General features: G+C 39.2%; 1 protein-coding gene across 1 annotated transcript in view; it reads right to left on the bottom strand.

Moving 5' to 3' along the window:
• The window catches only part of LOC150085487 (F-box only protein 9), a 266,154-nt gene that overhangs the window by 58,446 nt on the left and 183,996 nt on the right, over positions 1-23,712 (bottom strand). The window contains exon 9 of the mRNA XM_090373294.1: positions 2,448-2,533. Coding sequence (XP_090229420.1) covers positions 2,448-2,533 — 86 coding nt within the window. The remainder of the gene's footprint in view (positions 1-2,447; positions 2,534-23,712) is intronic.

Raw genomic sequence — 23,712 nt, forward strand, 5'->3', positions numbered from 1 at the left:
CATTAGCAACTAAGGCCATATTTCTCCGGGAATATGTGGTGGTCATTCCCTGACCTTTCCGCATCCTCCGTATTTGGTGGTGACGGGTTCGAACCCCGGTCTAATCAAGAAGTGTGTGCTATGCACTACTGCTCCTTCCCACCTGCTACGGAGGTGCCTGGGGCATTCCCTAGTATGACATCATATCCTATATGATAAAATTCATTTATAATGAAAAAGTGGTATACAGCAAAACATCACTAATTTGCACTCTCTATAATTCAGACTGCCTTCTTAAATATATGTATTTTATTTATGCATAACAGATATTTTTCCTAAACAAGAATTAATGGTACAATTTAGAACTTCTTTCAGAATGATTTAACAATCACTATTTAAGGAAGTAAAATCACTCAAAAGGAAAAGTTAAATGCAAATATAAATATCAAGTCAATTTCATTGTTAGATGATGCCCCTGTACATCATTCCAATGAAATTTTATCAAGCAGTGATGGCAACATCAAGTGCCTTTTCTTAAGAAGAATAAATATAATCTTTATTGGTACAGATGAGTGCAAAAAATTGCTATCACAGAAAAAAGTTCTGTTTATATTCTGACATGAGGAGTTTACAACTAATCATTTTGACAATGAATACAATCATTATTGTACATGGCAATTAAATGAACTCAAACCATGACAAGCATGACAGCCTTCATATAACCAATGGCAGACAGTCATACTCAGCTGTAAATTTTATACTGAAGGAAAAAATTAAGAGTATTTTGTTTTTACCAATCTGACAAGAGGAGAAAATCACATGCCCAATATTAAAAGTTATAACATAAAATATGCTACTTGTACTAGGCTGCAGTTGGAATGAAGTGAAGCAGAGTAAAATAATAAGTGCATTAAAAAAGGCTACTCGATGACAATGTTCTTATTTATTTAGATGGAACTGAAGATAAAGGGTGTCAAAATGTGTTGTACAGCAAAAGTAATGCTAAAATCAGGTTATATAAATAAGATCATGGCTAGATGAAATAGCAACAGCATTTCAAAGGAAAAAATCTTTAGGTGAAAAGAAGATAAAGTTAAGCAAGAAGGCAGAAGTTGCCATGACACACTTATTCTGATGAGGAATTTGAAAAACATTCCTATTAAGAGAAATGAAGAACATATAAAATGGCAGTATAAAAAGATCTTTACTCAAAAGAACATTTCTAATTTCTTCAAAAAAGATAATACAAATGGGAAGGAGAGTGAATATCTGTTAAACTTTAGCGTTATTAACATTTAACATGATTAAAATTGTTTATAAAATCATATTCTTCATGTTTTACTTGATTTTAAATTTTTTTATGAAACTGTTTTGAATATAAACATTTTCTAAAATTTTCTTTTTCATTTCATCACATGTACATGTTGCTGGATAATAAAAGTGCTTGTTTTACTATGACTTGAAAATATTTACATATAATTATATTCTAGAATTTGGACTAATCCCCCATTCCCTTAGTCTAAATAGTGCACAAGCACATATCGATCAAAATTTCAACCATTTTAGCTTATAATAATGGAAGGAATCACAATTTATAATATAACGTTTGAATGGCATTTTCAATCATTATCTTGATCAAAACTTGAAATGTAAGCATTTCACTTGTGTTTAAACTCTATTTATTACTAATACAGTCTAACAATCATACATTTCATGGATGTTTTTTCCTTTGCTTCTACAGTGATTGTGATCTTGCTATTACACTGCTACAATAACACCAGAAGCCCAAATTAAGGTCAATTTGGTCTTAGGGGTGGTACTCACTCGCATTTTAACAGAGACACCAAGGAAACAACTTTTCCTGAAAGGTATTAAGAGTAAAGGTTCATCTAGTCATAACTCTCTGAATTATTACTGGGGTTTCTGAGTGCAAAGCAGTTAAAAAAAAAAAATGTGGTGGGGAGGAGATTGCACAATCCCCATACAGGTATCAAGAGGATAAAATTAAATTTAAATAAAAATAGATTTTAATGAAATGGAAATTCATCTCACAAAAAATTTAAAAATTTTATGACAGATAACCAACTGTTCTGAAATATTACTGACAATGTTTACATAAAAATTGTTTTATAGTTTTTCATTTGAAGGGTGTTTCTTACGTTATAAGCAAATTTATCTAGCAACTTCTGTTCTGTTTAGGACTTGATATACGCTGCAATGGATTACTGATCATCGACAGTGGATTGAGCTTAGAAATTCATATAATTTGCATAACCATCATGAAATTCACAAGACATTTAACTGAGTTTAAACTAGAGATTATTAAAAAAACATTTTACAGAAACTTTTTAAGATTTATTTTAAAAGCAATTTTAAATTCTTTATTATTTTTAGGATGAGAGTGAGGATACTTTCCCTAAATTATACACTATTCTTTAGAATTGCTTTTGTTAACCTAAAAACTTTACCATTAAAAGAAAGGTGAGGTCTGTGAAGGTACATCTCTCTCCAGGAGCCATATTTATTTGGTGTTCCACAATTTACTCCCCAAATCCTATGAAAATCAAATAAGATTTTAATTAACTTACCAAGATTTGCTTCCTCGTGTCTTTCAAAATGAAAGGCAAAATCAAGAAGTACAACAGAGTACAGTGACTACAAAAAATAATACAGCGAAAACTGGTAAAACAAAATTGGAGAGGTGGGGGAGGAAACTATAAATATTTAGTGTTAACTAAAATCTCACATTTGAAGTTTTGATATTGAAATTCTTATTTTTAACTTGGCATTAGGCGCCCACAGTGTTGGAGACACCCCAGCAGCTATTTGTAATGGCAATAAATGTTAGGGGGGGGGACACTACTATAACTCAAGTAGAGTAGTTGATTCCATACATTTAACAGGTTGATTTTCACCACCCAATGCTTAGATGCTTATAGTACAGCTGTGAATTGATTTCTTTGGAAATTTTTCAGTCAAATGCCCACTGACTGGCAATGACAATGCTTTAAAAAAAGTCAAAATTTAAAGTTGTAAATTTTATAAGTAACAAGACTTGCAAGATTTTTTCAACAACCACAATAGCAAAACAAGAATTTTTATTCTCTACTGAAGTTGGATTACACTGGTCAACATATAAAATGTTACGAAAATGAAAATACCCAATCTTGACTAATTTTATGCTGCTGAACACAAAAATCATATTAAAATTTGTCGATTGGTTCTTGTTTTTGAATTACAGTTGGAGTCTCATATTAGCAAGTTACTCTACATTATCAACTATGGTACTCAGCAAAACGCATGGCAACACCGCAGTTCCCCTACCACCATGCTCTTATCACCTGATCAGCAACTGTCACCTTAATTTGCATCACGTGATAAGTTGTTGCCATCTCAAATGCATCTTTAACTCTGTTGCAGTAATCCTTGAATATGGCTAGGTAACTGAGAACTAGGTTTTGTTCTCAGTTAACGTTTGTTCTCTGTGAGATTCCTACTTTTTGTGCAGTATTTGTATCATGTAAGATTAATATGCTCTGTAAATAGTCTGGATGACTTCTGTTATGTATGTAGAGAAGTCACGTTAGCTTCACGAAAGTGTCCCTTAACTTGAGCCATAGAAAAAAGGCCAATTCTTCTTGCTTTGGGTGTAAAGTAGGCAACCAGGACAAGAACTGGGCTCCACACATATGCTGCACTACCTGTTCAACAAAACTCAACCCGTCGGTGAATCGAAAGGGTTGTTTTATGCCTTTTTTGCAGTGCCCACGACATAGAGGGAGCTAACAAATCATGTCACTGGCTGTTACTTCTGTATGGTGCCTCCTATTAGAAAAGATGACAACGAAGAAAAAGTGGACAGTGGCGTACCCAAATATACCATCTGCAATTCGTCCCGTGCCTCATGGTGAAGTACTACCTATTCTTGAACCACCCGACTGTTTTTCTGTACACTCTGATGAAGATGAAGACACTGATGAACATCAACTTGATTACACAAAGAAGTACAGCAGCCATCTACGTCAAGGGATTCACCATTTTGTCTAAACGTTTATCCTTCCGAACTACATAAGATCACAAAAAGTGAGCTTAATAACCTCATCAGGGATCTCGAACTGCCGAAGAATAAGGCAGAGCTTTTGGCCTTGAAGCTACAACAATGGAATCTTCTAGATCAGTGGTTCTCAACCTTTTTTAATACTTGCACCACCAAAACCAAAACTGAAAAATTTCGGTACCACTGATTAAAATATGTATTTGTATTAAGAGGAAAAGTCAGGAATATGTGCATAATAAGGCTATGTTATAAATTATACATATTTTTATTTCATTTTTAATACAAAAATTGAACAAACTAAATAACAAATATTAAACAAAACAATACAAAATAAATTATAAAATACTTGATTAACATGGTGATTTAATTGTAATAAATAACAATTAAATGCAATAAATTGGGAGAGCTTGAACAAAATTTTAAAAAAAATAATTGACTTAATGTGATACTTGAGCTTGTTTGACAGTAAATAATTTATTTATATCTGGTTCTATTTTACTTATTTTCAAATGTAAATCTGGCTCTGAAGTGAGTCGTTTTACATTTGTTTTTTTAAATGCAGCATAAAAGAAAATCCTATTCCACATAAACATGTTGTACAAAATGGCATTTCTGAAATTTCTTTAAAATCTTTCTTATGTTATGCTTAATACAAAAATTGATTAAAGTGTTGTTTTGAAATCATCCATTAAATTTCTGTCAAAAGAAATTTCTAAAAGTTGCTCTTTTTTTTCAGAATAAAGATATTCTGGTAAATAATCTGAAGAAAATGAATTCTGATCCAGTTTTCTTTTTCATAATCTTCTGGGAAATACAATTTGAAATTATGTATTAACTGAAAACAATGACTTTTTATATTTGATACTAATTGATGTCTCAATGTTAAAGTATTTTCTCCAAAAAAATTTTACAAAGTTGGTAGGAAATTTAAGACCATTTTATCCAAGTTTTTGATGATTAACTCAAGTTTTTTTTATTGTTGCATTTACTTTGTCACTAACACAGCGTACATAGTGTTTGGGGAGGGGGGCACCACCAGTGGTTTCCCACAACTGTGCCATAAGTACTCTTGTGAAGTATACATTACTCTGTAAAAGCCAGACAAAAGTATTGTATGTTATATGTGAGAAGTATTACGTTGGGTTCTGTTGTTGTGGTCTGGCTTTTGGCTGCAGGACCCCTAATGGGACCCCACATTGCCTGTACACACCATTAGGAGGAAAGCCAGATTGCCATTATTCTCTGGCAGGTCCTGCCACTTAATTGCCTGAGCATTCAGTGACAGACCTATACAAATAAAAAAAAAAAAAAAAACAGATAGAGATTGGGGAATATGAAAGTCAAGTGTGGGGGGGGGGGAATAGTAAGAAATATTCAGGTGTAGAGGAAGGCGTCCTCAAAATTATTAGGTGGAGTAAATTCCACTAGACGAGTTGGGGGAAAGGGAGTCAAAAGATACCAGACAAGAGAGTCTGATATTGATCGCCACTGGGTGCACAGATCATGATCGAGAATCAAGATCCTTTTCTGTGGTTTAGTCATGTCCACACAGCTGTCACAATTGACGATGTGCAGGTCACGGTTGGGAGATCAAATCCCTCAGTGGCTTAGTCATGTCCAGTCATGTCAAATCCCTCAGTGGCTTAGTTACAATTGGAGGTTCTCAGTCTGTGTCTTGTTTAAGGGTTTTAATCTCATCAAGGTATTCAATTGCATCCAGGTGTTTGTCACAATTGGTAGGTCTTGATATATATCAGCAGTCAGGTGGATATTATTCACTATTCAGTAATTACTCATCGGCATGTATGTTCCTAGGATGGATGTTAGGATTGTTTGTTCATCTTGCAAAGAGCTCCTGGGCAAAATTTGCAAATGCTGTATACTCCTGTATATTGTCCAGTATATGGAAATCTGGATTTCTGGGTAAGTACATAATTTTGGTACTTAGTAAAGAACGAAGGTACTCATACAGGGGACAATCATTGTGCCAGTTTTCCTGCCCCTCACAAGCAAAAGATGGATCTTCTATGATGCCCAGTGATGCTAGCTTGGCTTTAATGGATCCATGGCCAGTAAGTAGGTAAATTGTGTACAAACCCGGTGAAAACTATGGGAGAAGATCATGTTTATATTCATCAAGAATTTCCAGGTGATTTCACCCTTTGTAGAGTTAGACCACCTACTCTGACACTCCTGCTGCAGGTGGTTAAGTAGGTGTTGTTTCTCTTCCTTACATCCATTAGCTGGGTTGGCTGTGCAGTTGAGGATGGTATGTGAAACTCCTTTTGAGAGCTGGTATAGCAATTGCCTTCTGCCCATCTCCAAATCAAGGGGTAGAGTATCTGCCAGAATCTGGAGGGTGTGGGTGCTGACTGTTACAGCAGGCGCTGGTAATAATAAGCAGAATGGACTGCTGAATGGTATCTAGTATTTTCCTGTTGGAGACCATAACAGATTGGTGAACTAGATTCCTGAGGCATACGTGATGATAAGTACAAAAATAGCCTTATAGAATAATGAGAGGGTTCTTCGCTTAAGGCCCCAGTCCCAGCGTGAGATCCTAAGCAACAAGGGCAGCATAGTTCCAGATTTTGGTTCGGAGGTATTTCAGATGTGGCTGGAATGAGAGGTTGGTATCAAGCATTACTCCAAGGTATTGCATTTGCGTTGACAATTTAATGGTCTTTCCATCTATTTTTATTTGGGGTGGTTTTCCAGTATTTAGTTTGCCTTTCATGAGTATACAGTTAGTTTTGGTTGGAGATATTTGAAGATTATTCTCTTTTGCCCAGCTTTTGAGAATACAAATGGCATGATGATCAGCAAGGGTCTCAAGCCTGGCCCTGGAGTCCATATCCACAGTGATGATAAGATCATGAGCATATGCTTGAGATTTAACCTCTCCCAGATCAATGTTGAGGAAGTCATCCAAAACAATATTCCATAAATAAAGATCCCAGAACCAAACCCTGCAGACAGCCGCAGAACATTTTTCTGGAGACTTTGTGATATGGAGCATGAACTACGATGGTTCTGTTGGAGATATATGATTTGATGGTCTCATAAAGATTTTAGGGATGGAAGCTGTGCAAAGTCTGCCAAGGATGCTTGACCACCAAAATGAATCAAACGCCTCAGCAAAGTTGATAGCAATAATCCAGAAGTACGTCTTGTGCGTATCAGCAGTCACTATGAGAAGATTCTGTAAGGCATCAACCATGGAGGAACCATGTCTAAACCCATATCGTTCTGGTGAAGGCAAGTCGGCACTTTCATAGTGCTGTAAAATTATTTTGTGGAGTAATCTTTTGAATAGTTTACTGAGGACTGGAAGAAGTACAATTGGATGGTAGGATTCTGGTAACTCTGGAGGTTTTGTGGGTTTCTTAAGGATGAGTTTCAAGTTGGCTATTTTAATGATCTCGGGGGGGTACTCGACAGTTTTTTTGACTATTTCAGGCTCCGACCGGTCTGGTAATGGGCATTTTTATCCCTGATCAGAGCAGTTGCAGTTCCACGCTGATCAGAGTGTTTCTATCACAGATAGAAACACTCTGATCAACACTAAATGGGGGCTTCGGATTATACACATCATAGTGGTCACTCTCATTGCATAGTTTGAGCTGTTCTGCAGTAGGAGCTGGTGGCTTTTGGAACGTCACATCCAGGATGTTACCAATAGATTGTTCCCAGGAGGTAGTCATTGTGCTTGTGGGGTCCTAGTAGAAGTAACAATCTCTCCCCCAGGGAGTTTGTTGGTGGTGACTTTATACACCACTCCCCAGGGGTCAGTGTTCCCTGTGGCAGACACCAGTGCCTCCAAGGATTGCTGCTTACACTTCCTGATTTTTGCTGTGTACGTGTTCTTGGCTTCCTTGTATAGTTTGCCCTAGGGCTTCAACTTCAGGGGCGGGCCAAGATTGTTGCACCCACTGGAAGGCCTTTTGCCGTGAGTTTACCTCCCAGCGGAGTCATTGAAGGTCCTGGCACCAACAGGGAATGGAACCAGGAGCAGAGTTATTGCCTTGTCACATGCACTAGTAATTATCCTTATTATTTCCTGCTGGAGTGCATTTGGCTGTTGCTGTTTTTTCTCTATTGTAATCTGCCTTGTAGAGGTGGTAAGCAAGGTCTTGAAGAGCTCCCAGTTGGCTTTCCTTATTGCTTGTTTGTTTGTTTGTTTGTTTGGTTTTATTGGCGCATTAGCTACTAAGGCTATAATGCGCCAAACTAAGGTCATATATAAAAATTTCAATTTTCACTGACCTAATTACTTAGGCCAGCATGTCAGTATATAAAATAACAAAGGTATAAAATGTAAAAAGATAAAATCAATAAGGAAATAACAGTAACATGTAAATATTAAATACAAGTAAAAACCTTTATTGATTTAAAATAACTAAAAATAGCAGACACGTTTTCATTGTCAGATAAAATCTGACTGAGTGTATACGGCTCAGCCAGATGATTAAAAGCAGTAAAACGGATATTGCTAAAATCTGGACATTCAATTAAAATGTGTCTAATTGATAAAACTGTGCCACACGACTCACACATAGGAGGGTCATCAGCCCTCAGCAAAAAGGAATGAGTCAAATGACTATGTCCTATGCGGGTCCGGGCAAGAACAACTTCCTCCTTACGATTCCTGCGCAGACTAGACTGCCACGGTTCAATTACAGGCTTTATTTGATATAATTTATTCGCAGTCTGTCTATTCCACGAATCCTGCCATTGGGAATGCATTTTCTCGTGTATCATTTGCCTGTAGTCTGTATAGGGGACTGACAGGCAGCGATTATTATTGGGGACTGCTGATTTGGCTGCGGTGTCAGCCAAATCATTTCCCCTAATCCCAATGTGGCTGGGAATCCAGCCACATTGGGATTAGGAAGTGAATCTTCCGAAGGAGGAAGTGAATCTTCTGCTGAATACTAGACAGAACTGGATGAGGATTATATCTTACAGATATTAAAGCCTGTAACGCGCTGAGAGAATCGGAATATAAAATGAACCGTTGGTATTGACATTCACTAATGTGATCCAAGGCTAACTCTACAGCATGCAGCTCTGCAGTAAATATACTGCATTCAGAGGGAATCTGCTCCGATGTAGAGCTGTCTGTAAAGACAGCAGCAGATCCCACATATGATTCCGACTTCGAACCATCTGTGTAAACTGGCGCGAAGTCAGAATGTTCAGCTCGGTGTGCTGAATAAAACTGCAGGTAGACAGACGATGGAGTGTCCGACTTTCCCCAATTTCTGAGGGACAAGTCACATGTTGGAACACGAGCATGCCAGGGTGGAAGGGGTTGCTTTGGTGTTTGGACAACCTTGTCTACCTTGATATTAAGTTCTTTGAGTAGCTCTTGGAGCCGAATACCAAAAGGACGATTGGCAGTCTTACGGGTGTTATATAAATTTTCCCATCGTGGCTCAAAAACGAATGGCCACGTAGGATGGTCTGGCAGGGATTTCAGTTTTAAAGCGTACTTTAAAGACAACTGCTTACGTCGAAGCGATAACGGTGGTTCGCTTGCTTTGACGTATAAGCTCTGGACAGGAGATGTGCGATATGCTCCAGTAGCAATACGTAGGGCCTGATTATGGACGGGGTCCAGCCACCGAAGGACACTGTCTCTGGCTGAGGAATATACCTGGGACCCATAATCTAGATTGGATCGCACAAATGCACGGTAAAGCCGAAGAAGGGTACATCGGTCTGCTCCCCAAGATGTAGAGGAGAGTGAGCGGAGAATATTAAGCCCACGTGTGCACTTTGTGCAGAATTGACGAATATGATCCAAAAAGGTCAGTTTTTTATCGAATATGAGTCCCAAGAATTTTGTGTTCGCTGCTACTGGAATAGCATTTTGTCCGAGCCTTAATTCAGGTTCAGGATGAAGATTACGCTTCTGACAAAAGTGTACGCAAATGGTCTTCTCCGGCGAGAACCTGAAGCCATTAGCAAGTGCCCAGGAATTCAGACTATCGATGGCTTTCTGCAGTTGTCTTTCAATAACCCTCATGTTGCATGACTGACAAAAAATGCTAAAGTCATCAACATAGAGGGCACTGTTTACAGTTGGAGGAAGTTGTTCTGTGATGGAATTTATTTTTATGGCAAAAAGCGTGACACTTAATACTGATCCTTGTGGTACTCCCTCCTCTTGGCTAAAGGAGCGAGAGAGTGAGGATCCCACACGAACTTGGAACGATCGATTGGCTAAAAATGTTTGAATAAAAAAGGGAAGATGCCCTCTAAGGCCTAGGTTATGTAAATCTTTTAAAATGCCAAATCTCCAAGTTGTGTCATACGCTTTTTCCATGTCAAAGAACACCGACACCAAGTGTTCGCGTTTTAGGAAAGCATCCCGGATGGATGCTTCCAATCTAATAAGATGGTCCAAAGTGGACCGGTTCCTTCGGAAGCCGCACTGGATGTTGGAGAGAAGGTCATTTGATTCTAGATACCAAATTAAACGAGAATTAACCATTCTCTCCAGGATTTTGCACAGACAGCTAGTCAGAGCAATAGGACGATAATTGGTGGTGACTTTTGGATCCTTTCCTGGTTTAGGGAAGGCAAGAACGATTGCCTTTCGCCAGGAGTCCGGAAACTGCCCTTCAGTAAAGATTCTGTTGTACAGAAGGAGCAGACAGTCCATAGATTTTGGTGAAAGATGTTTAATCATTTCTTAATGGATGCCATCTGGTCCAACGGCACTTGCTTTGGAAAGAGCGAGGGCTCTTTCCAGTTCCTGAATAGTGAAATCCCCGTTGTAGGGATAAATGTTCTTAGATTTAAAGCTAAGTGCCTGTTTTTCGATTTTATATTTCAGGACCAGGAACTCTGGGGAATACGAAGATGTTGTTGCAGAGATGTCAGAGAATGTTTCCCCAAGAGAATTAGCTATTGCAGTTGGATCTGCAATAGCGCATCCATTATAATCTAGGATTGAAGAAGGGTGGGATGTATATTTTCCCTTCATTTTCCGGCTTTTATCCCAGACTACCTTAGAGTTGGTAGACTGGGTAACAGATGATGTAAAACGGATCCACGATTCCTTTTGACTATGACGACGGATATATCGTGCTTTGGCTCGTGCACGTTTAAAGGCTATAAAGTTGGTCGTGGTAGGATATCGGCGGAATATCCCCCACGCTTTGTTTTGATCCTTTTTTGCTGCTGTGCATTGTGAATTCCACCAAGGTTTAGGAAATGGTGGAAACTGGGCAGATGTTTTTGGAACAGCATTCGCAGCTGCTTGGACAATATTTTCTGTGATGTACTTAACTGCATCATTGATAGGCTCTTGACTGACTGTGCTAAGATCAAAATTTGCCTGATGTTGGAAGGCAGTCCAGTCAGCCTGATCAATCTTCCACCGTGGTAACCTAAAAGGAAGACATGGTCTCCCACTGTGTAACAAGGTTATCACGGGGAAGTGGTCGCTTCCGTATGGATTCTCCTCCACTTCCCAAGTGAGTGAAGGTTTGTTTGTTTGTTATTTGGATTTTAGGAGCATTAGCAACTAAGGCCATATTGCTCCGGGGATATGCGGTGGTCATTCCCTGACCTTTCCGCATCCTCCGTATTTGGTGGTCACGGGCTCGAACCCCGGTCTAATCAAGAAGCGTGTGCTACGCACTGCTGCTCCTGCCCACCTGGCTACGGAGGCCCCATGTGAGTGAAGGGAGTAGAGAAGGGAGCAGATAGAGAGATCAATGGCAGAAAAAGTACGGGTAGGCATGTGGAAGAAGGTGTTTGTTCCAGTATTTAGAAGGGAAAGGTCATTGTCATTGAGCATACGCTCTATGACTCGTCCCCTTCCGTTGATGTCGGCACTACCCCGCAGGGTGTTATGTCCGTTAAAATCCCCGAGAAGTAAGAAAGGGGGAGGCAGCTGCGTTAGAAGATCATCAAGGTCTGCCTGGGAGATGTCAGTCCCAGGTGGCAAATAAATGGAGCACACAGTTAATAACAATCCTACTGAAAGGCGAATTGCAACAGCCTCTATGCTGGTTGTAATTAGCAAGGGCTGCACTGGGGTCTGGTTACCCACAAGGATAGCCACTCCCCCATGTACAGAGCCATCCGCAATTCTATCCTTTCGAAAAAATGTGATGTTGTGCATGGTGGGATCATCATTTGCCTTTAGATATGTCTCCTGCAAGCAAAAGCAAACTGGCTCGTGCTTTTGCAGGAGGGCCTTGATGTCATCGATATTTTGCCGGAATCCACGACAATTCCATTGTAGGAATTTAGCCATTATTTTGGCTTGGTGGGTCCATCAGGCAGCTTCCGAGGTGCTGAGGGCTTACTTTTATCAGTCTTGGATTTATCTTTTTTGGGGAAGAATGGACGCTGTCCCGTGTCCATTTCTTCCTCCGCAAAGAGTTCCAAGACTGAATCTTCGGGTACCTCCTTCTGCTCAACATCCATCTTATCTTGGGTACTTCCCCTTTCTTATTCTTTTCTTTCATAGTTACCTTTGTTACTTGTGGAGCGTTAGGAGGTACCGATATAGGAGTGGCAGCTGATTGGTCCTTCTGTGCAGGTTTTTGAGAACTTAAAAGATATCGCGCGATGGGAGTGAAAGACTCCTTTGAAGGAATGGTCATGTCCGTCTGAGTTCCGACGGAACATCTCCCTGCTACCTTCTGGGCGTAGGTAGGTTTCTTGATATTCAGGGGTTTGACCGATTTCCTTGCCTCCTGGTATGATATATTTAGCTCTGCCTTCAGCCGTTGAATTTCTTTTTCTTCTTTCCACCTCTGGCATGCTCGTGAATAGGCCGGGTGTTCGCCTTCACAGTTAATACAGGTGGGTTTTGCGGCTGAACATGCTGTTGTTTCGTGGTCCTTTGCACCGCATCGAGCGCATGCAAGGACTCCACGGCAGTCCATTTGAGAATGTCCATACTTCTGGCATTTAAAACACCGTAAAGGGTTCGGAACGTATGGACGCACTGAACAGTTGATGTATCCAGCTTTAATCTCGTCAGGAGGTTTAGGAGAGTTAAAAGTCAGGATAACGCTCCTGGTTTTAACAATTTTTCCATCCCTTCGCGCAGTAATTCTCTTGACGGCAATGACTCCCTGTGGTTTTAATTCGGAGCAGATTTCCTCCTCGGTTACGTCGAGAAGGTCCCACTCCGAAATGACACCTCTCGATGAATTGAGTGTTCTGTGTGGTGTCACTGTTATAGGGATTCCTCCGATTGATGTTGTTCGGAGGAGATGTTCAGATTGCCTGTCATTTTTAGTTTCAATTAAAAGGTCTCCAGAACGAAGCCTCTTAACTGATTTGGGTGAACCTGCTAACCCATCTAACCCTTTTTGAATGAAAAAGGGCGACATTTTACCAATCAGTGTCTCATTGGTAGAATGCATAATTAAAAACCTTGGGACTGGCCCTGATGGTAATTCCGTCCGCTGCCTCTTTTTAGCGATAATGCTATCTGTTTCGCCGTCTAAATTTTCAGATAGGGACCGGGTTGGGGCCCCTGAAGAAGTAAGTTTATCAGGATTCATTGAGTTTTTTTAAATTGTTCAGTGCCCGGGCTCCCCACCCACCACGGAACCCAAAGGGACGCCCACTACCCGACATGCAATAAATGCGCTCGGGAGTGGGACGCCAGGGCTACCCAGACCACTATACCCGCACCGCCGCCAGCCTGAATCCTGTCCCTCGGACCATGAGGGTAGGGGCGTGGCATTGACACGGTTGACCCTCGCAGACGAGCCTACTAGCCGATTGATCCTAGCCGGGCCTTCCAGGACCACCCGTCTTGTCGAAGCAGGGGCCAAAGTGGTGTATCAACCACCAGGATCCCCCTTTCCGAATTTCCACGGGTCGCAGCGCATGGCAAACACGCCGGATTCCATTGATGTAAGCCTGGAACCTGGGCTGTGGGCGTTAAGATCCCAGTGATGCTAGTCTGGACATCCAGCAGCGTCACTGGGAGGTCCCCTCACCACGTACAGGTGCCCACGTCGAGGGGACCTTATTGCATATCTGTTAAGATTTTGCTTAGGAGCAGGAAATCTGGCAAGGGTTCTGGAAGGCTAGTATGTAATGATCCTGTGGTCCAAAGTGGTCCACGAGTCCTGAACTGTCCATTCAGTGCAATACTTCTAGTGGCAAAGGTGATGTCGATGGTTGCCTGCCACATCATGTTGCAGATGGTAGGTAAATTGTTCGGTTGATTTAACACTATGAAGAGAGAGTTGGAACTCCTATCGCTGACTGTTTCTTGTACCATGTACGTCCAGAGTGGTGCTGTGTCAGACTGGTGACTTGCAGTTGATATCAGCACCAACAATAATCTTCTTGTTTGGAAGCGTTTGCAAGACATTCTCAAGGTACCTAGTGGCAAAGGTAATGTCCTCGCCTGGCCTGCAGTATAAAGACAACATAGAAGGCTCCCATTGAGCTAATAACTTGGGCACACACTGCCCAGGCCATGCATAAGTGGTAGATTTTGGTAACAGTGATTTAGGGTTTCGCACCGCGATTGTGGCCCACAGTGTATCCTCCTATGATTGAATTATTTTATATGTCAGCGGGTTTCCTCTGACCTGTCTCATGTGAGTATACGGTTCTTGGAGGATTATTATATCTGAATTTTCTTCTTCTGCTTTTATTCGGATTTGGTTGGCCACTGCTCTTGTCCACTGTGCATTAATTTGAGGCACCTCCGTAGCCAGGTGGGCAGGAGCAGCAGTGCGTAGAACACGCTTCTTGATTAGACCAGGGTTCGAGCCCAAGACCCCAAAATATGGAGGATGCGGAAAGGTCAGGGAATGACCACTGCATATCCCCGGAGCAATATGGCCTTAGTTGCTAATGCTCCTAAAAACCAAATAACAAATAGCAAACAAGCATTAATTTGGAAGAATTTGGTCATTGAAGTATTATATCTTTTAGGGTATGCTGCCACAGTCGATCTTCGATTGGTGATAACTCTTGGCCTTTAGGTACACAAGGCATTTGTTATCCCGGATGGAGTGAGCATGATCCACTTTTAAGGATTTACAGTTTGCACAAACAGGCTCCTGGTTTTTGTTTGGGCATGACTTAAAATTGTGCCCCTTTTCTGAGCAGTGAACACAGGTTGCAACAGTCTGGAAGCAGATATGCTGCATGTGGCCAAATTTACAACATTTGGGCACAGCCACATGCTTGCAGAAGCTGTGGCTGCCCCAATTCACGTAGATCCTGCTTTGTGAAAGTAGTACTTGCCATGCAGTTGGCGCCAACTCAACAATCCAATTTGTGCTGTTGCAAGTTTTGGACTTTGTCGAGTACTTTGGATAGATTAATTTTTGTTTATCCTAGTCTGGGAGAAATCCTTGAAGATTACGCTGATATATTTCATCTAAAAGTTGGTCAGGGGTAGAATCCCTATCTAAATCAAATATAATTATTGAGGGTCCCTTCTTTTTGGGGTACTCTGCAGACATGCCAAGAGTGGGATTTTTGGATTCGTCTTTATATTGTCAGCTTCTTCCTTTGTCTCAGTTTCAATTACTACACCTACATTACGAATGGCTTTAATCCTTGTTATTTTAAAGTCTTGTTGCAGGTATGTCATGATTTTACTTTTTATTTCCTCATTTGATTGTTGAGCCTTTTCCTTCAGTGGGCAAAGGACAGTGCGGTCGTTTTCTTCCTAGGCTGAGCTTTTTTGTTGGTCATTGTACTCTGTTTGATTATCCTCAGCGTATCAGCATAGGAATGGGTGTGCTGTGGCATTTGAGTTTCCTGTTCCTCATGAATGGCTTCCAATTTTGCCATCATTTTTTTTCATTATTAACAAGTTTTAAAAAGAATGTATTCCATCTATATTTGCATTATATCCCCAAAGGGCGGTGGTAATGCAGATACTTGATTCTGCCATAACCTGCTCTAGATCCGACTGCAGGGCCTGAATTTGTGCTATTACAAAGCCCTCAGGCAGCAGTGTTTGGTCCAGAATAAGTACTGGTTCGGGAGGCTGTATAGCTTGGGACATTGTCTCATTGCTTTGGGTTGTTGGATCACTAAACTGTGGTGACACTTTAATTTACATGGACTATCATGTCATATTTGTGCACATTAGGATTAAATTTCATGTTTTTACTCCTAATTCCCTTTGAAGACGATGACAATAAAATACTCGCTTCAGTGTAATTTCCTGTCTCAATTTTAACTGAAGAAATTTTTTAATTTTCTTCAGCCAAATTCATATCACTCTGAACATTTCTCTTAACTTTACTTAATTCCTTATCTGAATCATTCTCAGGAGTATTGATCTTAACTTTTCTCCTATTGCTTCTTCTTAAAACAAGAGACCTACTGCACGATGAACACAGTGATGCAGCTGATTAGTCTTCCCCACCATAGCATTTCTGCCTTTAATGGCATGTTTTGATGGGATATTCTGACAATCTATGTGGTGTCAAAAGTGCAGTATCATGCAGTGTCAAAAGTGCAGTATCAAAAGTATCATGTTCATTATCCAATTCTGCCAACATGACAGAGTTACCCGAGAAAACCTCCTCCCATCCCATCAGCACCTCCAGGGACAGAAGCCTCAGAAGATTCTCTGCTTATTCTATGCTTACCCTTTGACCATTTTCCTTGTGATATATTTGGATCCAAATTCCAGCTTGCATGAAGAATTCCAATTCTTCCTCAATTTAAGTGTGAAATTTGCTGATTTAGTGGTCACTCTACCAGCACTGCTCTTTTTATCTTTTTTTTTCAAAATTCATAAAATCTGCAACCTCCTCCAGTTCCATCCACACCACAATTTTCATCGCACGTGAGACCACCCCTGTATGAGCCTGACTCCATTTGACAAACTTTTTTTTTTTTTAATATATAACAATGGCTGTATAGGATTTTACTAAATTAAAACTCAGTCTTTAAAAATTTATATCTTTTCTGATAAGACAATATTTTGTCTCAAAATTAGATATAAGTAATCAATGTGACAAACCCCTCCAGCTAATTAAAGTCCCCTGCATCCATAACTTGTAGAACTTAAAATGCAGCTCTTCAAACTTTCAAATACCATTTTCAGCTGCCTATGCTATGCCAAAGCATAGGCAGCTGGAATTGACAGTTAGAACAAGAATGCTCTAACTATCAAAACAGACTTATCGTAATTTTAGCATAAATATTACCTTTCCTTGATTATAAATTAAAATAAACACCTTAAAACCATATTTATAAACTATTTAGCAAGAGCACATATAAATGAAATCATCAGAGCTAACCGCCATTGTTGGCTACTAACTTTGTCACAAACAGTGAAAAGAGTCACATTTGGTCCTTGTAAAGTAAAATTCAGATCACTGATTCTTCCAAAAATATCAGCTAAATATGCTAAACTAGCCAACCATAATTCATCAAAGAAATAGTCTTTTAATTCACATTTTGAATTGCAAAAGAAAACTCACACTTTCAACATCACAGCAATGGAACAAAGATACGAAAGCATTTGGAATAAATTTATCTATAAAGTAAACTTACTTTCATACCCATAACAAGATATGATCCAAAATTTGTTGTCTAGTGTTATTCTTATGCACTTTTTCATACTGATTATGAAAATGAAAATAAAACCATCACACATTTTTTGAGCAAATTGCATATTATGCTTTATTTCAGTAGACTTAAATTTGGTTTCTTTAGTAAAACTAAAGTAATATAAATAATTAAAAGTTGTATGTCAAGTTGAGTTTAAAAGGGACATTTAAATTTTCCTTGACTAATGTCTAGCAGCTCTAAGCCAGTTGCCAGATGTAACAACACCACAGCACATGAAGCAATACTTATATGTGATTTTTGCAGACACCAGCATTTTGAAAGAAAAAGTTCATTATAAAATAAAAACTTATAAAAATAATTGTAATTAAGAGACTATAAAATTAGTTAAAATACACTAAACAAAAGGGTTAAAAAAGTATGGAAAGGTGGCCACTGACCATATTCAACTTTATTCAGCAGCCAAAAGCTCCTGTGCATTTATTTCTGTGTTTAAATTTTTTTCACACATATTTTTAACATTTTTGTTTAGTACATTTTAACTTGTTTTCACAGTCTCTTAATTACAGTTATTTTGTAAATTTTTATTTTATAATAAAGCTTTTCTTCTGAAATGTCAATGCCTGCCAGAAATCACATATATATCCAATCCCCAACTTCAGAGGATTCTTCAAACAGGCAATACTTGAATACTGTTGCAAAAAAGAGCAATCTTAGTTATCTCAGTTACTCTCATATATATGTTATTAGGTGGAGTGGTCAGATGAAAGTCTACTACAAAAACTGGAGCAGTATAGCACTGGGAGCATGTTTCTGCTGACAATAAAGGGATGGTTTGAGTGACAGATGATAGAGAGCAGCTATAAATGGGCACCAAACTTCTTGAACTAATGTTATTAGTAAAGTCTCTCAGGGTTCAATGCTGGGCCCTTACTGGTTTCAATATTTATTAATGATACTGAAGAAGGAATACCAAGCTTGTCTAAGTTTGCAGATGATGAATAAGTTGAGGTTGGTTAATGACAGGAATCAATGTATGCTATTGCAACAAGATCTACAAAAATAAAATTAGGCAATGGGCTGAGAAGTGGAAAATGAGGTTTAACCTTGATAAATGCAAGGATAAATACACTGATGAGCCAAAACATTATGACCATCTACCTAATATGATGTTGGTCCTCCACACGCAGCCAAAACAGCTCGTACCTGGCAAGGCATGGATGCTACAAGATTTCTAAATTTGTCTTGTGATATCTGGTACCAACACGTAACCAGCAGATCCTTTAACTCCTGTAAGGTCCGTGGTTGGGACGCCACAGATCAGAGTTGATGTTCCAACACAAACCACAGATGCTCGATGGGATTGATGTCTGGGGACTTTGGAGGCCAGGGCAATACCTGGAAGTCTTCCTCATGTTCCGCGAACTAGTCTCGAACAATCTGGGCAGTGTGGCATGGCGCATTATCCTGCTGAAAGATGGCACCTCCAGAGGGGAAGACCATTGCCACAAAAGGGTGTACCTAGTCAGCAATGATGTTTAGGTAGGTGGTAGATGTCAGAGTGCCCGGCACATGACTGGACCCAGGGTATCCCAGCAGAACATTTCCCAAAGCATGACACCACTGCTACCGGCTTGTTTTAATCCCACAGTGCAGCCAGGCTCCATCACTTCCCCAGGTAAACGACACACACATGCCTGATCAGGATGCAACAGGAAATGCGATTCATCAGACCAGATGACATTCTTCCAATCACTCAAGGTCCAGTTTTGATGCTCGCATGCCCATTGTAGGCACCGTTGCCTTTGAACCGTGGTTAGCATGGGCACCCAGAGCAGCCTGCAGCTATGCAGCCCCATTTTCAGCAGGGTTCAATGTACTGTGTGTTGTGATACATTACTCCCATCACCAGCATTCCAATTACTGGCGATCTGCACCACAGTCGCCACGTACCATCCAGGAGAGCCTTCGCTCACCTCGAGCATCAATGAGCCGTAGTCGTCCAATGCCTCACCAGCAGGTTCGGGGTTTCCTCTTATCGGACCACTTACTAAATAGTAGTAGTAATAGTGACATGTGATGCAAGAAAGCAAGTGTATGAGCTTATGCAGCATCAGCCAAAATAAAAAAATAAATAAATAAAAAAAATCACACCATTCCCTCCAAATGCCTGTCCAGTTCTTCCTTAAATTTATTTAACCTATCAACTTCCACAACGACAGATGGAAGTTTGTTCCAGCAATTAACCACTCACTGGCTGAAGGCAAATTTCCGCACATCTATTCTACATCTGTCTTTTCTTAATTTGAATTTATGCCCCCTTAGGTTCGTAATCTGAACAAGTGGAAGGATCCCATCAGAATTCAGCATGCTCAACCCATTCAAGGCCTTATACACCTCAATCAGATCACCATCAGGTGCCTAGTCTCCAGCTACTGCAATTTGCAGAACTTAAGTCTCTCTTGGTAAGAGAATCCCTTCATTCCCCCTCACCAATCTTGTTGCCCTTCTCTGTACACGCTCAAGCAAATCTACATCCTTCCTAAAATGAGGCCTCCAGACCTGTACGCAGTACTCAAGGCGTGGCCTGACCATTGCCTTATACAGGGGACAAACACCTCCTTTTCCCTGCTAGCAAAATTCCTATATATCATTGACAAAACTCCATGACCTGCCCTGGCAGCCTGTCTGCATTGCTCAGAAAACTTCATATCTGACTGCACAATTACTCCCAAGTCTTTTTCATTTTCTACCACCTTAAGTGTAGTACAGCACAGTTGGTACATTTCTCTGGGGTTACTTCTACCCATAGGCAGTACTTTGCATTTGTCAAGGTTAAACTTCAGTTGCCACTTCTTAGCCCATCTGCCCAAATTATTTTTTTGTTATTTGTTTTTTTTTTTAAGGAGCATTAACAACTAAGGCCATATTGCTCCGGGACATGCGGTGGTCATTCCCTGACCTTTCCGCATCTTCCGTATTTGGTGGTGACGGGCTCGAACTGCCCAAATTATCTAGATCCTGTTGCAGTAGCACACTGCCATTACTGTCATTAACAACCCTGCCAATCTTTGTATCATCTGCAAACTTCGCCACTAAGCCTAATATTCCTTCATGAATATCATTGATAAATATACAAAACAACAGAGGGCCCAACACCGAATCCTGTGGGACTCCACTAATAACATTAGTCCACAAAGAGCAGCACCCATTAATTACCACCCTCTGTCTTCTCCCACTCAACCATCCTTTTATCCATTGTAGCAATTTACCCTTAATACCATTCTGCTCCAATTTGTACAATAGTCTTCCATGCGCAACAGTGTCAAAAGCTTTCCTGAAATCCAAATTTATAATATCAAAATTATTTTTTGCATCCTTTGTAACCACATCATAATATCCTATCAAATTTGTCAGACAAGAATTTCCCTTAACAAACCCATGCTGTGTCTGAATTATTGCTGCAGTCTTGTCTAGATGATCCTGCAATGCATCTTTAACCAGTGACTCCATTATTTTACCCGGAACAGATGTTCTGTAATTACTCGTGTCACCCTTCGATCTCCCTTTGTGAATTGGGGATACATTTGCACATCTCCCATCCGTGGGGACCTCCCCTGAGTCCAAGGATGCTCTCATAATTATGGCTAAGGGTTTGCTTAGTTGCTTTGCCGCCTCCTTTAATATAACTGGATAGATCCCATCCACCCCAGGTGCCTTTCTTATGTTTAACTTCAACAATTTCTCCTCCACTTTGCTCTCAGTTATTACAAAATCATTAAGTGTCCTGCTACAATTTGATAACCTTCTGCCATTTTCAAACCTTAATAACTCCTCATGTGTGAATGTAGATGCAAAATACTCATTCAGTTTGTTTGCTATCTGAGCAGCATCATCAACAGTCGAACCATCGATATCAAGTGGACCAATCAGATTCATCCCCTTCCTTTCAGAGTTTACACAAGTAAAGAAATCCTTGCTGTTTTTCTTAGCATCTTTTGCCAAAGATTTCTCGTAATCTGCCTTCGCCTGCCTAACCTCCTTTGTGACCTGATTACAGACTAGCTTATATCTGCCATAGGCTTCTGAGTCGCTTGATAATTTATATGCATCCCATGATTTTTCTTCTCTATCACAAGTCTCATTAGTTCATTTGATAACCATTTAGGCCTAAACCTAGTTCGCATGCAGTTGCTTCGATTTGCATAACGATTTGCTGGTCATAATGTTTTGGCTCATTGGTGTATATTATTCTGGGATTACCGTATACAGGCAGCAGTAATCCCAGAATAATATATTATTTGGGTGGTATCACACTTAATGTGGTGGAGAACAAAATAGAGAGACCTAGAATAATTGTACAGTCCATCATGAATTTCTCTGATCAATGCAGACAGTCTTGTAGGATAGCTCATTGGGTTCTATCAATGATATACAGGAATTTTGTCATCGTGGAGAAGAAGCAATTATCTCATATAAGAGATAATTGCTTCAAAGGTGAGTACTGCATACATTAAAGCCTCATTTTAAGAAGGATGTAGATCTCTTAGAATAGGTGCAGAGCAGATTAGCCAGGTTAGTAAAGGACACAAAAGAGCACTCTTACCATAAAAGGCTTCAGATCTGCAAATTAAAGTACTTGGAAACTAGGTACTTGTGAGGAAATCTGACTTAAGTATTTAAGGCTTTAAATGGATTGAGTAAACTAAATATTGATGCCATCCTTACTGTTTCTTGAATAACATACACAAGGGGACATAAAGTTAAACTGAAAAAGGATGACTTTAGGAAATACTTGCTTTTTTAGTAAAAATCTATACACATTAAATTTATACAATTTACACAACACAATGACATTAATGGTTTTTACATCCAGATGATTTTGTCCATCTGACCAACAAATATTAACAAGATAAGGCAGCATTCTAAACACATGCTTTAATTAATGTGTGTGTTAAACTATATACCAAGAAAATATAAATAATTTTTAGTGTGATTGATAGTAGGTTATAAATTATGAAATCTTTTAAATGAATTATAAATTTTTCTCAAATTATATTTGAGAAAAATTTATAATTCGTTTGAACTTGATATTAGTGTTGCAGAGCTAAGGTGTTATCAATTATAATAATTTGGAATGATTCATGAATTTCTGAAAATTTTTTTTTAACATTTCCATTATGCAAAAGTAGAACAAACAAAAAAGCCAGATAATAAAGCACTCAAAAATCAGATAACAGTGCATTAAAAAGCCAAATAATAGTGCACTCAAATTTTCTTACCTTCTTCAGTGACAGCTGTCTTTGAAATATCACTGTTACAAAAGATCACTTCAGTCACAAGTGAAGTGATCTTGTGATTGAAGTGATCAAAAACTTGTTCTTGTGATGGCGATATTGCAAAGACAGATGTTACTGAAGAAGTGGTAAGAAATTACCACTTCTTCAGTAATGTGTCTTTTCAATATCACCATCAAGGACATCTGCCTTTGCAATATCACCATTTTTATTTTAAAAATAAAGTTTTTCTTCTGAAATGTCAATATCTGCAAGAAGAAATTTTACCCCATTATGTACATATTTCTAATTCAGAAATAAACATAATAATACCAATGTAGGTTCTGAGTGAATTATTATCTTCAAACAATGCAGTTTACCTATGCACCATGCAGCTCAAGGAATACCCTAAAAAAGCCAGATATTTTTTTCAATTCTGAGATCAACTCCTGAAACATAAACTTCAGAAAAAAACAATGTCCATCAACCATAACAAGATCTCTTAAGCCATCTTCATTCCTCTCTTTCAACTCTTCTAGCCCTCTAAACTGATATTTTTAGCAAAACAAATTGACAAAATAATAAGTTTTCATAAATTCTGAAATTCCACATCAGTAATATTTTTACACATATTTGAAACTTTCTTTCAATCTGATGTAGTGTTTAAGAGCACTCATTTTATAACTTTCAATTTATTGAAGGGTTCAAGCCCATTTTTTTAGGTATTCATAAGTTGTTGTTTATATATATAAAGCATTTCATCTTTAAATTATATAATTTCTTCTGAATTTGTGATCAGTCAAGTTTTCGTGCACTTAAGGGTAAAAAATATTTCTTCATAGCATAATTTAAGCATTT

This window comes from Mastigoproctus giganteus, chromosome 5 (genome assembly GCF_048544385.1).
Source record: "Mastigoproctus giganteus isolate SK-2022 chromosome 5, ASM4854438v1, whole genome shotgun sequence".
In the NCBI taxonomy this organism is placed as follows: Eukaryota; Metazoa; Arthropoda; class Arachnida; order Uropygi; family Thelyphonidae; genus Mastigoproctus; species Mastigoproctus giganteus.